The 13,580-nt window shown below is 46.3% G+C and overlaps 1 protein-coding gene across 3 annotated transcripts in view; it reads right to left on the reverse strand.

Moving 5' to 3' along the window:
• The window catches only part of RIN3 (Ras and Rab interactor 3), a 78,225-nt gene that overhangs the window by 24,651 nt on the left and 39,994 nt on the right, over nucleotides 1-13,580 (reverse strand). For all 3 annotated transcript variants that reach the window (XM_066607531.1, XM_066607529.1, XM_066607530.1), the window contains one exon: nucleotides 1,967-2,138. In XM_066607531.1, coding sequence (XP_066463628.1) covers nucleotides 1,967-2,138 — 172 coding nt within the window. The remainder of the gene's footprint in view (nucleotides 1-1,966; nucleotides 2,139-13,580) is intronic.

The raw sequence follows: 13,580 nt of genomic DNA on the forward strand, positions 1-13,580 counted from the left end.
AGCACTCTAGATTTCATTAATTTCAATGGGAGCTACACCTGCCATTACTCCAACCCCAGTGTATCCCGGCGGGTGCTGCATGGGAAGCCCTTTAACATTTTCTCTTCTTCCCTTCCTCTGTAGTTTACCACCGAAGTTGATGGAAGACCAGGAAGTTCCGCCCTCTGCTGGCTGCTGACAGCGGAGGGCGTCCTGGGGGAAGCACCGCCTGCAGACATCAGTCACTGAAGATCAGTGAGAAAGGCAGTGTGGTTGCTTTCCAGCTGCCATAAGTGGCCAAAGTGATGTTGTGTAGAGTTATTTTTTTGTTTTGTTTTTTTATACTCTGCTAGTTTTTTCTCATACTTTAAAAAAAGCTGAATTTTTTTTATATCGCCACACTTAAAAACCTCTAACATTTTTTTTTTTTTTGTGGAATGAGTTGTAATTTTTAATGGTACCATTTGATGATTTATATGACTTTTTGATCGTTTTCTATTCAGTTTTTGGGAGGCAATATATACAAAGATGATAATTTTCACCATGTTTTTTTCACAGCTTTCACCATGCAAGTTAAATAATGTACTAACTGCGAATCCAGCAATACCAAATTTATGAATATTTTGTTGTTTTTTTCTTAACATAGTAAGGTGAGATTCTGACTTCATTTTACTTCTCATTTTTGTCCTACTAGAGGACTTAAATGCCCTAACATTTCTATAATACACTGTAATACTGAAGTATAGCAGTGTATTATGTTGTCCTTTGAAATCCAGCCATCTTTAAGGCTCTGGGTGCCATAGCAACCCATTGGAATGGTCATTTAAAATGGCAGTCTTAATAAATTGTACCCAAAGTTTTCAAGCCTCCTCCTCTGTAGACCTTAATCAGGTAACAGCAATGTTAATAAAAGTACTGCAGCCCTCTAGCTTGCTCTTTTGACATGTCTTTAGAAAAAGTGTGGCAAAAAACAGCAGATTTTCACAAAGCCACATTTTTGTAGCAGTTTTATGAAAAACGGGACAAAACAGTGTTTTTACTGTGATTTTCAGCAATTCAAGGCAAAACCGATCGATAAAGACATGCAGTCTGAGGCCTCACCTCTTGTGGAGGCTCCCCAAGTCTCTGGTGGCAGGGGTGAGCACAAGCCAGGGGGTGAGCAACCAACTTGGAGACGTGCCAGGACTCCTGGAGGTTGGACTTGACTCAGGGGAATAGTAGTGGAATCTGCAGCCAGGCCCAGAACAGACCAAGGTAGAGGAGAGACTGCCAGGCAGTGGTGGCATGGACTTGTCAGAAGGCAGAGCTAGCAGAAGCACCGTTAGCAGAGCTCCACCTGTACAGAGCCGCCTGACTCTGGCCATAGGCCTGTGCAAGGTGCCCTCCTGACGCTGCATTCAGTATGAGGTAATAGGTCACCTAAGGTAAGGACGGTCACAGGGGACAGAAGTTAAAGCTTGCTTGCACTAGCTGTGGAGACCCAGTTATTACTACTAGGAGTGGATGGCAGCTCTGACTTTTACTTTTGTTTATAGTCACAAGTGTGCAAACATGGACTGGCCCACTGACTTACCAGCTTTTTGTTCTACTAGTAGTATGTACAAGAATATTAATTGCTTCCTGAAGCCTAGTGTAGATATATATCAGTTTTGGGGAAGGGAATATAGGTGTTTAAAGCGAACCCGTCAGGTCCGCTAAGCTGTCCGGGCTGTGGGCAGTACGGCATAGTGACAGGTGCACCGATTTCAGTGTTCTGTCACTTATACCAATCGGTTTAGTTGTTTTGCAACTACCACCGCTATGGCTGCTAGTGGTAGTTATACCCCTTCACATCAGCCGTATAAGTCTCTCATGTTCTGGACTGCACTGATACATACTACTGATCAATATTTGTTTATGGAAAAACTGTAGCAAATTATCTAAAGGTGAATGTCCCAATAATATACATATTGCTATAGTGCTATTTTGACACCCCTCATCCACTCACCCCAGAAGCCTCTCTGCAGAGTATTTCCACTGCCTGTGGTGCTCCCATGCATAGTTGTAGCCAGACTGGGCAGGTTTTGATGAGTCGATCCAGAATGCTGATCCCAGAGAATGAAAGCTGACCATTCTGAAATGGATCCAGAGCATGTGGCATCTCCGTGACTCCGACATCTCTAGGATTTGAAAAGAAAAACAAAAAAACTTTACATATTATAACCAGGCGGGTACTAAGTACTCTTGAGGCCCAATAACAAAACTCAGAATTGAGGGACATCTGAAAATTATAAAATTATAGAATATAAAAATAATAGATTTTAGCAGCTCAGCCCAATATAATGCAGTCACCGAATAATAGATACTAGTTCTACACAATGATAGTGATTAGAGTGCAGTCATGTCCAGTGATCACAGGTGACTTCTCTGAATGTAGTTGTCCACTTTTGTTTTTCTTCTCTATCTGGACCCAGACCACCATGAAGATTTCTTCCAGCCATAAGTCATCTCTGCACACTTTCCCCAACCTACCATTAGCCCCAATGTAGAGGGATCCTGAGTGGGATTAGTGCCCTCTCTTTGGCCCCTACAAAGTTAAAGTGCCCATCCTCTCAAAAGTCCAACCAGTTGCAGTAGAACGCTTCCCTGCTGCTATAGAAAGAGTTTTGAGATGAGAATGCCCTAAAAATACAAACGGTTAATAGCTGCAGATACCTGATTTGTGTGCGTCTCTGTCACAGTCCTGCTGGATGCTGTGGTTCGGTGCAGTGCAGAGACAGACTTATTCCCCACCTGCTGCGGTCACTTCAGTAAGTGCCATAGAAGATGAGATGGGGAGAAGTCTACCTCTGTATTGCATGAAGCAGTGTTTGAGTTGAGGATGCCATTTAATTGTATGCCATTAAAATACAAAGATCTTTACATATTTCTATAACAACAGAAAAAGAGTTCCTCAGCCGCTGGCCGGACTTTGGGAGTGGGGGGTTATGTCGGCAAGTTAGCAGTGGGACAGAGGGTTATCACCAGTTACTGAGAGGCTAGTGTCAGTAAAAAGTCTGCAGGGTCTTTAGAGCATATACAGTACAGTTTATCTGCCATATCATCTATATTGGATAGCTATACAGGGGGTCTTCAGAGGATACACCTGTTAGTTGTAGCAAAGTTCAACTTGACTGTAATAACTTTCTGCAATAAGTTATCTTAAAGGGGTTGTCTCGTGAAATCAAGTGGGGTTCAGCACTTCTGTATGGCCATATTAATGCACTTTGTAATATACATCGTGCATTAATTATGAGCCATACAGAAGTTATTCACTTACCTGCTCCGTTGCTAGCGTCCCCGTCGCCATGGATCCGTCTAAATTCGCTGTCTTCTGGCATTTTTAGACGCGCTTGCGCAGTCCGGTCTTCTCCCTGGTGAATGGGGCCGCTCGTAGCGGAGAGCTGGTCCTCGTAGCTCCACCCCGTCACGTGTGCCGATTCCAGCCAATCAGGAGGCTGGAATCGGCAATGGAGCACACAGAGCCCACGGTGCACCATGGGAGAAGACCCGCGGTGCATCGTGGGTGAAGATCCCGGCGGCCATCTTGGTAAAGGAAGAAAGAAGTCGACGCAGCGCGGGGATTCGGGTAAGTAATAAACTTTTTTTTTTTTTTAACCCATCCCTTGGGTTTGTCTCGCGCCAAACGGGGGGCCTATTGAATAAAAATAAAAAAAAACGTTTCGGCGTGAGACAACCCTTTTAAGTCAATAACATAAAATAGTCTTCTATTTACATCGGCTGCAGTTGTCACATGAGTTGTTCACTCATCTGACTGCTGCAGCCACTAGAAGGCCCAACAAGTCCACATTAGAAGCCCATGTGACAGGCCTTCTGGCTGGATGACGTCACCTGTCAGATGCCATGGTGCTGGACCACTGAAACGGCAGTTCAACACCAAGGCGAGTATATTTATTTTAGATAGCTTTGGACACGTTGGACCCACAACTATAAATAATAAGTTGTAAGACTCTTTATACAACAAAAGCAATTTGAGGGGAGCACTAAAAGATATAGCAAAAGTTTAACTTGATTTTTTTTTTAGCATGTCATATCTGTTAACCATAATTCTATGTTAAGAAACATCCTAAATCCACAGCCCTTTTTCACCTCGGCAGGTGTTTAATGAGAAAAGGTGGCAACTTCAATAATTACCAGTATTAAAACAGAAATTATAGCACTTTTCATCCTGAGCTCCAGGCTCATGACTAGAATGCCACAACAGTAAGGACTGACAGACAAGCAGAAGAGAGCTATAGTACTTTAAGTTGACATTGCAAAGCATTCAGGGTCATTTGAAAGCTAGGTGGACAGCAAAGAGTGGTTTGTCCCTCAAATAGATGAACTCAGAAATAACTTAAGAAGTCATTTCAGGTCATTTATATCTAATTTTTGAAGGAAATTCTCTTGAATTTGCAGTCATTTTAGAATCTTCCATCAATTTAATGTCATTTGTCCTGGGACTCAGTGAAGTCTGGCTTGCATATGGTCTGAACACAATGTGTAATTGCTGCCAGCCCTTATATATCCCATCACTGCCCCAGGGAGTCCACCAATGTATCATCTGAAAATAATCCCACTTCCACAGCGCCATGAAATGTGTTGACAAAATAAAACCGCCGACGCGTCAATCTAGAAGGAACGTGTGGAATTTATTACACATATGGAAAAGGGAAGAAAACTGAATGGATTTCATACAATTTCCAGCAGGTCTGATAAAGCAATGGGACGTTTTAATGACTGCACAGTTTTGTTCTCGGTTGGCACAGTTTATGTAAAGGAAGTCTGTCAGTTGATAATACGAGTGTACGCCAATTGTTACAGGATGTGCCAGAGGTGGAGGATGACAATGGTACCTTTCATCAGATACTCCAACACTGAAATCTCTCTGACTGTATGCAAATGATGGACGAGTCATCTCCTGAAGTGGGTCAGGCTCTTTCTACCTTCTTCATTGTATTATCCCGACCTTCTAAGATGCCATGCATTACATCATCTGCGCCTGCGCCACACTAGAGGATCCAGCACATACGCAGAAACTGATGGCTCGTACGCATCATACATAATGTCAATGGCATGCCCTGGATTCCAGTTGACATCTGCTGCAGTGCACTAGGGAATCCGATGCATACCCATGTCGTCATTTATGAGCCGACACATCTGATTGGGATGGTTGCAAACCATACAACACAGTGCACACTGAATAAAGCAAAACTATTTGGGCAAAGGACAAAAGGAGGACCCTACTACTTAAAGAAAGGCATAAAAGATAGCAATTAAACTTTGTCAAAGTTACACCAACTACAATCCTTCTAGGAAAATTTTCCATATACAGAAGAAACCAAGCTGAAGCCCTTTGGCAATGCACACCAGCGTAATGACCCAAAGCTTACATCCAAACACACACCATGATGGTTAAAAAGAAAAGAAATGGCTCTAAACTGGCCAACAGAGTCTTGATCTCAAGCCAATATAAAATCTTTGGAGAGAGTTGAAAGCTCCTATTGGGAAAAGGAAACCTGCAAGCCTTCAAGAACGTGAAAGAATTGCGGTGGAAGAAACTACTAACAGATAGGTACAAGAAGCTCACAGATTCCTACAAAAACATTTGGAGGCTGCCATTGTGGCCAATGTTTGTGCATCCAACTATCAGTAAAAAGTGCCTTTACTCCTGATCATGTCAAATACTATTGGTTGTTCTTTAAATCTTTCTAGAAATGACTGCATGAATGGTAAAAGGTCAGCTTTTTTGCAGAATGTACTTGGACATATAAAAATATTCTAATGATACAAAGTTAGTACATATCCACTGTATTTCTGAAGATATTGGCTTTTTATACGAAATATCCACTCGAAAATCTGTGTAGAAATTACATCTGCAGTGTGTCAGATTTGTAGATTTTCTATATAGGAGTTCAATGGGGAAGTCAAAAATCAATAAAAATTCCCAATTATTGCGGATTACCAAAAGATCAACAGGAAAATTTGTAGGTAGGGACAATTCTAATAAATTACTACATGGATAATAAGTTTTTGTTCTCCCAGATCCCATACAGAATCGTTCCTGCTCGTCTTTCCTGGCCTCCAGCAATGAAATCTCAATCACATGACCACTACAGCCTTTGCTGTAGCAGGCATGGGTCTACACCAGTGTTTTCCAAACTCCAGTCCTCACGGACCCCAACAGGTTATGTTTTCAGGATCTCCTATAGTAAGAACACCTGTGGCAATGTCTGAGGCACTGACAATTATATCACCTGTGCAATATGGAGAAAATCCAGTAAACCTGACCTGCTGGGGTCCCTGAGGACTGGAGTTTCCGAAACACTGGTCTACACAGTATGTCAGGAGAGATCGGCAAGGTACCAGGCAAGACACCGCACTGGAGCAGTGAGAAGATGGTTAAAAAGCCACTTAACTCCTCTTTAAACCAATCCACAAGCAAATCTACCCTGTCTGGATATACCCATGTACTCCAGAACTACAGTCACAGTTCTGAGATCTCTTACTGGAAACCACAAGCAAACTTGTGGACAGATAACCCCCTATTAGCGGAGCTGCTAACATGCTAAAGAAGGGGGTAGTTAGGGTTCCCTAGTTGCACCATGTCTGATGTAAGGATGACATACTAGAATGCTGGAACACCCACCTAACTGAGAACAAACAGACAACACAATTCTTCATTGGAAGGTGAATGGTCACAGCTTTATTAAAATATTTTTCTTACACATAGCTTGAAAGATGTAAGGATGAGGCTGCCTGCACACGGCAGAGCCGGACATTGCATGCAGGTTCCTGCAGCGAATTCCAGCTCTGACCATGGCCAGCGACCCTGGATACCCTTGTTCCCTCTTCTTTTTCTGTTTCCCCCCTCCCGATCGTTTTTTTCCCTTTGAGGGTGCCAGACGCGCCTGCCGAGGCCTTTTTTCAGGCTGCCCAGTCTTTGCTGCTGCAGGGTGTGATAGTTCCTATTCCGGACCATCAGCAGTTCAAAGGTGTCTATTGAAACATGTTTATGATTCCCAAGAAGGACGGTTCGGTGCGTTCGCCTCTGGACCTCAAAAGGGCTAAATCAGCACGTGAGTCAGGACCTTCCATATGGAGTCCCTCAGGGTGGTAGTCGCATCTATAGAGCAGGGGGAATTTATGTCTGCAATAGACATCAAGGATGCTTATCTACATATTCCCATTCATCCAACGCACTACTGTTTTTTGAGGTTTATGGTCCGCACTCAGCACTATCAGTTTGTGGCGCTCCCATTTGGGTTTGGCTACCACCCCACAGTTTTTACCAAGGCGTTGGCTGCTGTGATGGCTCTGCTTCATGCAAAAGGCATAGTGGCCATTCCTTATTTGGACAATATCTTGATAAAGGACCTGTCTCGTGCGGCCAATCTGCAAAGCTTGCGGGTCGCGCTGAACACTCTGACAGACTTCGGGTGGATAATCAATTATCGCAAATCCTCTCTAACACTAGCCGAAAGCATTATTTTTTGGGGGGACTTTTGTTTGACACAGACCAGGGATGTGTTTGTCTCCCATCAGCGAAACTGCGTCTGCTTCGGAACCAGTCTCGTTCTTTGATGGGGTCCGGTTTCGTGACACTATGTCATTGCATGAGTGTGCTCGGGAGGATGGTCGCCGTGTTCGAGGCGGTGCCTTTCGTTCAGCTTTACGCTCGACCCCTACAGTGGTTCATCCTATCCAGATGGGGCGGCGCAGTAGCTTCTCTTAGTCGGCGAGTGCGAGTCCCCGTGCGCGTACAAAACTTTGTCCGGTGGTGGTCGACTTCCCCTCGGACCCAGCTGGGCTGTCCACTCGGGACACTGTGTTGATGATGGATGGCAGTCTTTCTGGCTAGGGTGGGGGGGCTGCCTCTGCGGATCCAGTCGGACAACAAGACAGCAGTGGCATATATGTAAATCACCAGGGAGGTACCCACAGCGCAAGGGTTAAGTCAGAGGTGGCCAAGTTCCCGGCCTGGGCAGAGGCACAACTGTTCATACTGGCTCCGGTCCATATTCCGGGGTCAACAACTGGGTGGCTGACTTTCTCAGTCAGTATGTTGTCGCAGGGAAATTTGGAGTTGCACCAGGAAGTGTTCTATGGATTGTCCACTTCTGACAAATGCACTGGATTTGATGGGGCCTAGAAAATCTAGCGAGTGGGTTGCCTAGTCATCTTAATGGCTCCGGATTGGCCCTGGCGAGCGTGGTACTCCGAGATCGTCAAACTCTTAGTCAAAGTACCTTTATGGCTTCCATTACGGGCCGGCCTCATTGTTCAGGGTCCCCTTTATCATCCTGATACATCTCGCCTCTATTTAGCAGCAAGGCTATTGAGACCGCGGTGCTGAAGGAACGTGGTTTTTCCAACTCAGTGGTCCGTACAATATTTAAAGCTAGAAAGCCTTCATCCTCCAGGGCTTACTACAGTGTCTGGAAGATGGTTTTTATCTGGTATGAGAGCCACAGCTTTCACCCCATTGATTTTTCGCTGTCTCGTCTGTTGTCCTTTTTTCAGGACGGCCTGAACCTAGGCCTAAGTCTTAGTTCTTTGAAAGGGCAAGTGTCAGCCCTATCAGTTTTCTCTCAGCGCCCGTTGGCTACCGAAGCGGACATTCATGTTTTTATTTTTTTTAAAGGAGTGGCGTATGTTGCTCCTCCTTTCTGGTCCCTGGTGCCTCCTTGGGACCTTAACCTGGTATTAGGGGCCCTTCAGTCTCATCCGTTTGAGCCTCTGGAAACCATACCTCTAGGTTTGTTGACCCTCAAGGTAGTTTTGTTGGTGGCAGTCACCTCATTACGACTGGTTTCAGAGCTAGCCACTCTTGCCTTAGAGCCTCCCTTCACAGCGTTTCACCAAGATAAGGTAGTGTTGCATCCTATTGCGGCATTCTTACCAAAAGGTAGTTTCGGCTTTTCATCTCAATGAGGAAATTGTGTTGTCGTCCTTGGTGCGGGCACTTCGAATTTATTTGTCTACAACAGCCTCTTAGTGGCGCTCTTGGTTGTTGTTCATAGTATCGGACAGGCCGAGACGTGATCTCGCTGCATCCATCGGTAATAGTAGAGGCATATCTGGCCAAGGGGGAACCCTCCCTCACCTTGTCGGGTCATGGCTCACTCCACTTGGGCATTGGGGGCCTTGTGGGCAATGCGAAATTGGGCCTCTGCAGATACAATCTGTAAAGCCCCGACCTGGTCATCACTGCACACTTTCTCTAAGTTTTATCAGACTGCAGACCTTCGCAGGGTGACTTCTTGGGTATTTTAGGCACTACTTTTTTTTGTAACAAGCCATGTTGGGGCGCTCCTACTGCTTGCATACAAACTGATTAGCCGAGTGTCTGCAGAGGGTATATAGCAAGTGGGAGGAGCCAATTTATTTGTCTGCTTACTGTCCGCCTCCAGGCATTTGCTATATACCCACGGTCAAGCTGTGTCCGCCAATAAATAAAGCGAAGAAGAGATTTCTAGGTTTTTCCGCACCGTCGCTAGGCGATAACGCGGAGTCCACGACCGGTCCACATAGTTTATTGCAGGCGGGACGGACAGCGTCCATTGACATCAATATATCCCATACGTGCAAAAATGGCACATGCTGCGATTTTTCCTCCAGAAAGTAAAAAAAAAATAAATATATAATATATATAAATCTATTTCTTCTCATGTGCAGAAAAAAAGCAATTTGCCATAGCATGCTATGAACAGAACTTGGTGCGGATTCCGCAACAAAAATCAGTTCGTGTGCAGGCGACCCTAATAACAAAACATATAGTTATATCAGTAATAAGTCTGCTGCTGAGTTCTTGACAACATTATTTAAAGAGATAAGTTATCCATAAGCCACCAGCCGCTAATCTCACCAAGCTACAGTGGTACAACACGGGTTAAATCTCCTCAATTGCTTCGAGTGTCCGCACCTTGGAGAAGCCCAAAGAGCTTCTGAACCACTTGTAAAATAATTACAACAAATGTAATGGAAACTTGGTTACTGTCAACGACCCGCCACCAGTAACAAGCAACCAAACTCACTGGGCTAACAACTAAACCCCAAAAAGACATACATACCTGTATGAAACATTAAAAAAAAAAAAAAAAAAAAATCTATTTTTTTCCCTTCCTCCCTGAAATGCCTCACAAGTGACCCCCATTACAAGAAAAAGAAAAAAAAACCCTAAAAAATAGGGTGGACGGTACTGGTTTCTCTTGGCTACTTCGCCTACCCCCTAATAAAATATCTTCTAAACTCCTCCTACCATACTCAAAACCACCTATCACATTCCAGCAAATACTCCACCCAACAATCACACCCCCCTACCAGCAAAAAAAAAACATAACCCCTACCTGCCTGGTCCCTGTGTCTGTTAGAACTATTTTAAGGCGCTTGGCTGAGGGACATTTGTTCCCACAGCGCTCATTAGTTGTACTGGCTTTGATACCCACGCACTTTCGCCTCCATTTGCAGTGGGGTTGTGAATGGTGAAACTGGACTGCTGCAGAGTGGAACCAGGTTGTCTTCAGCAACAAATCTCAGTTTAGTTTAGGCACCGACGATGGCCATGTTCATATCTGGAGACCTCCGGGTGAACGCCTCAATCCTGCCCTCTGCTGCTGTGATGGTCTGTGAGACGCCTTAACATATAATAGTCGGTCACTCCCAGTAGTGGTACGAGGGACCATGTTATGTCAGCGATATGTTTAGGACATCCTGCAGCCACAAGTGTTCCTCTCATGTTGGCTTCCAAGAGGCATTTTCCAGTGTGGATCGATATGCCGCAGGATACCTGTATGCTTCCATGTCCATCCGTATCACATCTTGTATACAAACGTAAATACGCACCAACTCCAGCAGCACTCCTTCAACTGATTACTCGGGGGGTGTCAACAAGATGCACACCTCAGGATGGACGATCCACAGCTAGTCCAACTTGAGAAAAACTCCAGGCAGCATCAAGCAGATGCAGTTTAACACTCTACCATGAGGAAGAGATCCTTTATTCCGCGTAACTAGAGATGAGCGAACCTACTCGGACACGCCCCTTTTTCGCCCGAGCGCTGCGATTTTCGAGTACTTCCGTACTCGGGCGAAAAGATTCGGGGGGCGCCGTGGGTGAGTGTGGGGGGGGGGGGGGGGGGGGTCGCAGCGGGGAGTGGGAGAGAGGGCTCCCCCCTGTTCCCCGCTGCTACCCCCCGCTCCGCCACGCCTCCCCCCGCCCCCCGAATCTTTTCACCCGAGTACGGAAGTACTCGAAAATCGCGGTGCTCGATCGAGTAATTACTTGAAACTAGTATATTCGCTCATGTGCTTGGAGCGAAGGATACAGAAGACAAGCGGGGTGTCCCCGCTTGCCTTCTGCATCCAGCTGTTTTCTGTACGGAACACCCAGCTGTTATACAGCCGAGCGGAGGATGCAGAAGACAAGTGGGGTGTCCCCGCTTGTCTTCTGCATCCAGATGTTTTCTGCACGGAGCGCACGGCTGGTATACAGCCAAGTGCTCCATGCCAGGTATGGAGAACAGAGCTGGACCACTCTGTTCTTCATACCCAGCTGTCATCAGGAAGCGAGATTCAGCTGAAACAATAGTATCAGCTGTATCCTACTGTGAATTCCTGATAAGACTCATCGTTGTCTTTCAGCATGCTGCAGACAATGATGAGTGACGGCAAACCGGAAACTGCACGATGTTAAGTGCAGTTACACACAACGACTAGCGCTTAAAAGACGGCTTTTGAGCGATAATCGTTGTGTCTAAATGGGCTTTTACTCAGTACAGGATAAGTAATGTATGTACACAGTGACTCCACCAGCAGGAAAGTGAGTGCAGCTCTGAAGTAGAATACAGGATGTAACTCAGGATCAGTACAGGATAAGTCATGTAATGTATGTACACAGTGACTCCACCAGCAGAATAGTGAGTGCAGCTCTGGAGTATAATACAGGCTGTAACTCAGGATCAGTACAGGATAAGAAATGTAATGTATGTACACAGTAACTACCAGCAGAATAATGAATGCAGCTCTGAAGTAGTAGAATACAGGATGTAACTCAGGATCAGTACAGGATAAGAAATGTAATGTATGTACACAGTGACTCTACCAGCAGAATAGTGAGTGCAGCTCTGGAGAAGGTTGTGGGTGTGAGAGCTCTGCAGGATCCAGGGTGTGGTCACCAGTTGGAGAAAAACCTACCCAGCAAAGGCTACAGGTGCTGGGCTTGCTCCAGCCATGGAGTCCCGGACCTCCTCCCTACGGCTTCGGTCGGGGGGAGGGAGGACTGCACCCCAGGAGGGGAGAACACCTGGTCAGAGTGGCAGCAATGTCACCGTGACTCCCCTGGAGGAGCCCAAGATGACTCGGAGCCAGAGGAAGAGAGTGGAGGACCATGCGGAAAAACAACGTATGCAGGCAAGTTGGGCTGATCGCAAGGAGGGCGAGTCAGTGACCGATGTGGCAACCCGTATTGCCAAATATATGAAGGACTTTGGGCATGTCGGGAGGCAGCTGAATAAATATAGGCAGGAGCTGCGCGTTGCCCGCTATGATGCGGAGCGGGCCAGATCCCATACCAGAAAATTGGCCATATCACGGCAGATTGAAGCCTGTGAGGAGGCTATTGACTTTTATGCGGAGGAGAGGGAAAGGATACTGGAAAGAAGTGGACCTTTCAAAGAAAAACTCTTAAAATGATGAGAGGTTTATCAAAATGGCGTCTGTGAGCAGCGGTGGCATTAAAGAGCGCTCTGCCAGGCACTCAAGCAGCAGCACAGGCGAATCGGACGGTGCTCAGGATGGGCGAGCTGCGTGCTCTGGTGAGCAGCAATCTTCGCTGCCAGGTGGGACTACCGGGCCCAGCATCCCAGCTGAACAGGTGAGCCTGCCCCTCACGTCGGGCAAATCTGACCTGGAGGATAGTGATGACAGCTGCAGCAGCAGTGGAGAGGGGGCGCTGATAATGAGTCAGATTCAGCTGCAAGAGTCCCCAGAGAGGCTGCAGTCCTATTTTGGGAAAGATTTTCCCCCAGACACCTCAAGCAAGAAGAAGAGGAAAGGGAAAAAGACATATTCAGGAAAAATTTGTTTATGTCACCAAGCACTCTGGTTTGGCCGCAAAGTCAGACCAAGGTGGTAACCCTGAGCTCCTAGTCCCGGGCTCTGTGGTGGGTCCGGTGCAGGGGACTGGGGAAGAGAGGGTTAATGCGGCCCAAAACTCCAAGTCCGCTTGTGCCAGTAGTGGGAATGGAGGAGTAAAGGAGGTAGAAAAGAGTGTCGGGAAAGCAAAAGGTCGCGGCCATTCCAGAGGTGCTGGTGCTGTCGGTCATGTCCCAGTGGAATGGGGGCGTGATCCGGCACCAGGTCCCACCTGTGGTGGCCTGGCTGTCCCGCCTGTGTCCCTAAAGCGCCTTTCAGGTGCAGAGGGGGTGCAGTGGGTGGTGGCCGGGTCTACCGATCCTCCCACCCATGGTAAACATGCTCCTGTTCCTGGAAGGGAAGTTGAAGGAACTACAACTCCCAGAGTGGCTAAGGTGGGCGGAGCTACAGCAACTAAAGTAAGGAAAAATGTTAAAAGGTCAGACTCT

Source organism: Eleutherodactylus coqui, chromosome 6, assembly GCF_035609145.1.
Source record: "Eleutherodactylus coqui strain aEleCoq1 chromosome 6, aEleCoq1.hap1, whole genome shotgun sequence".
In the NCBI taxonomy this organism is placed as follows: domain Eukaryota; kingdom Metazoa; phylum Chordata; class Amphibia; order Anura; family Eleutherodactylidae; genus Eleutherodactylus; species Eleutherodactylus coqui.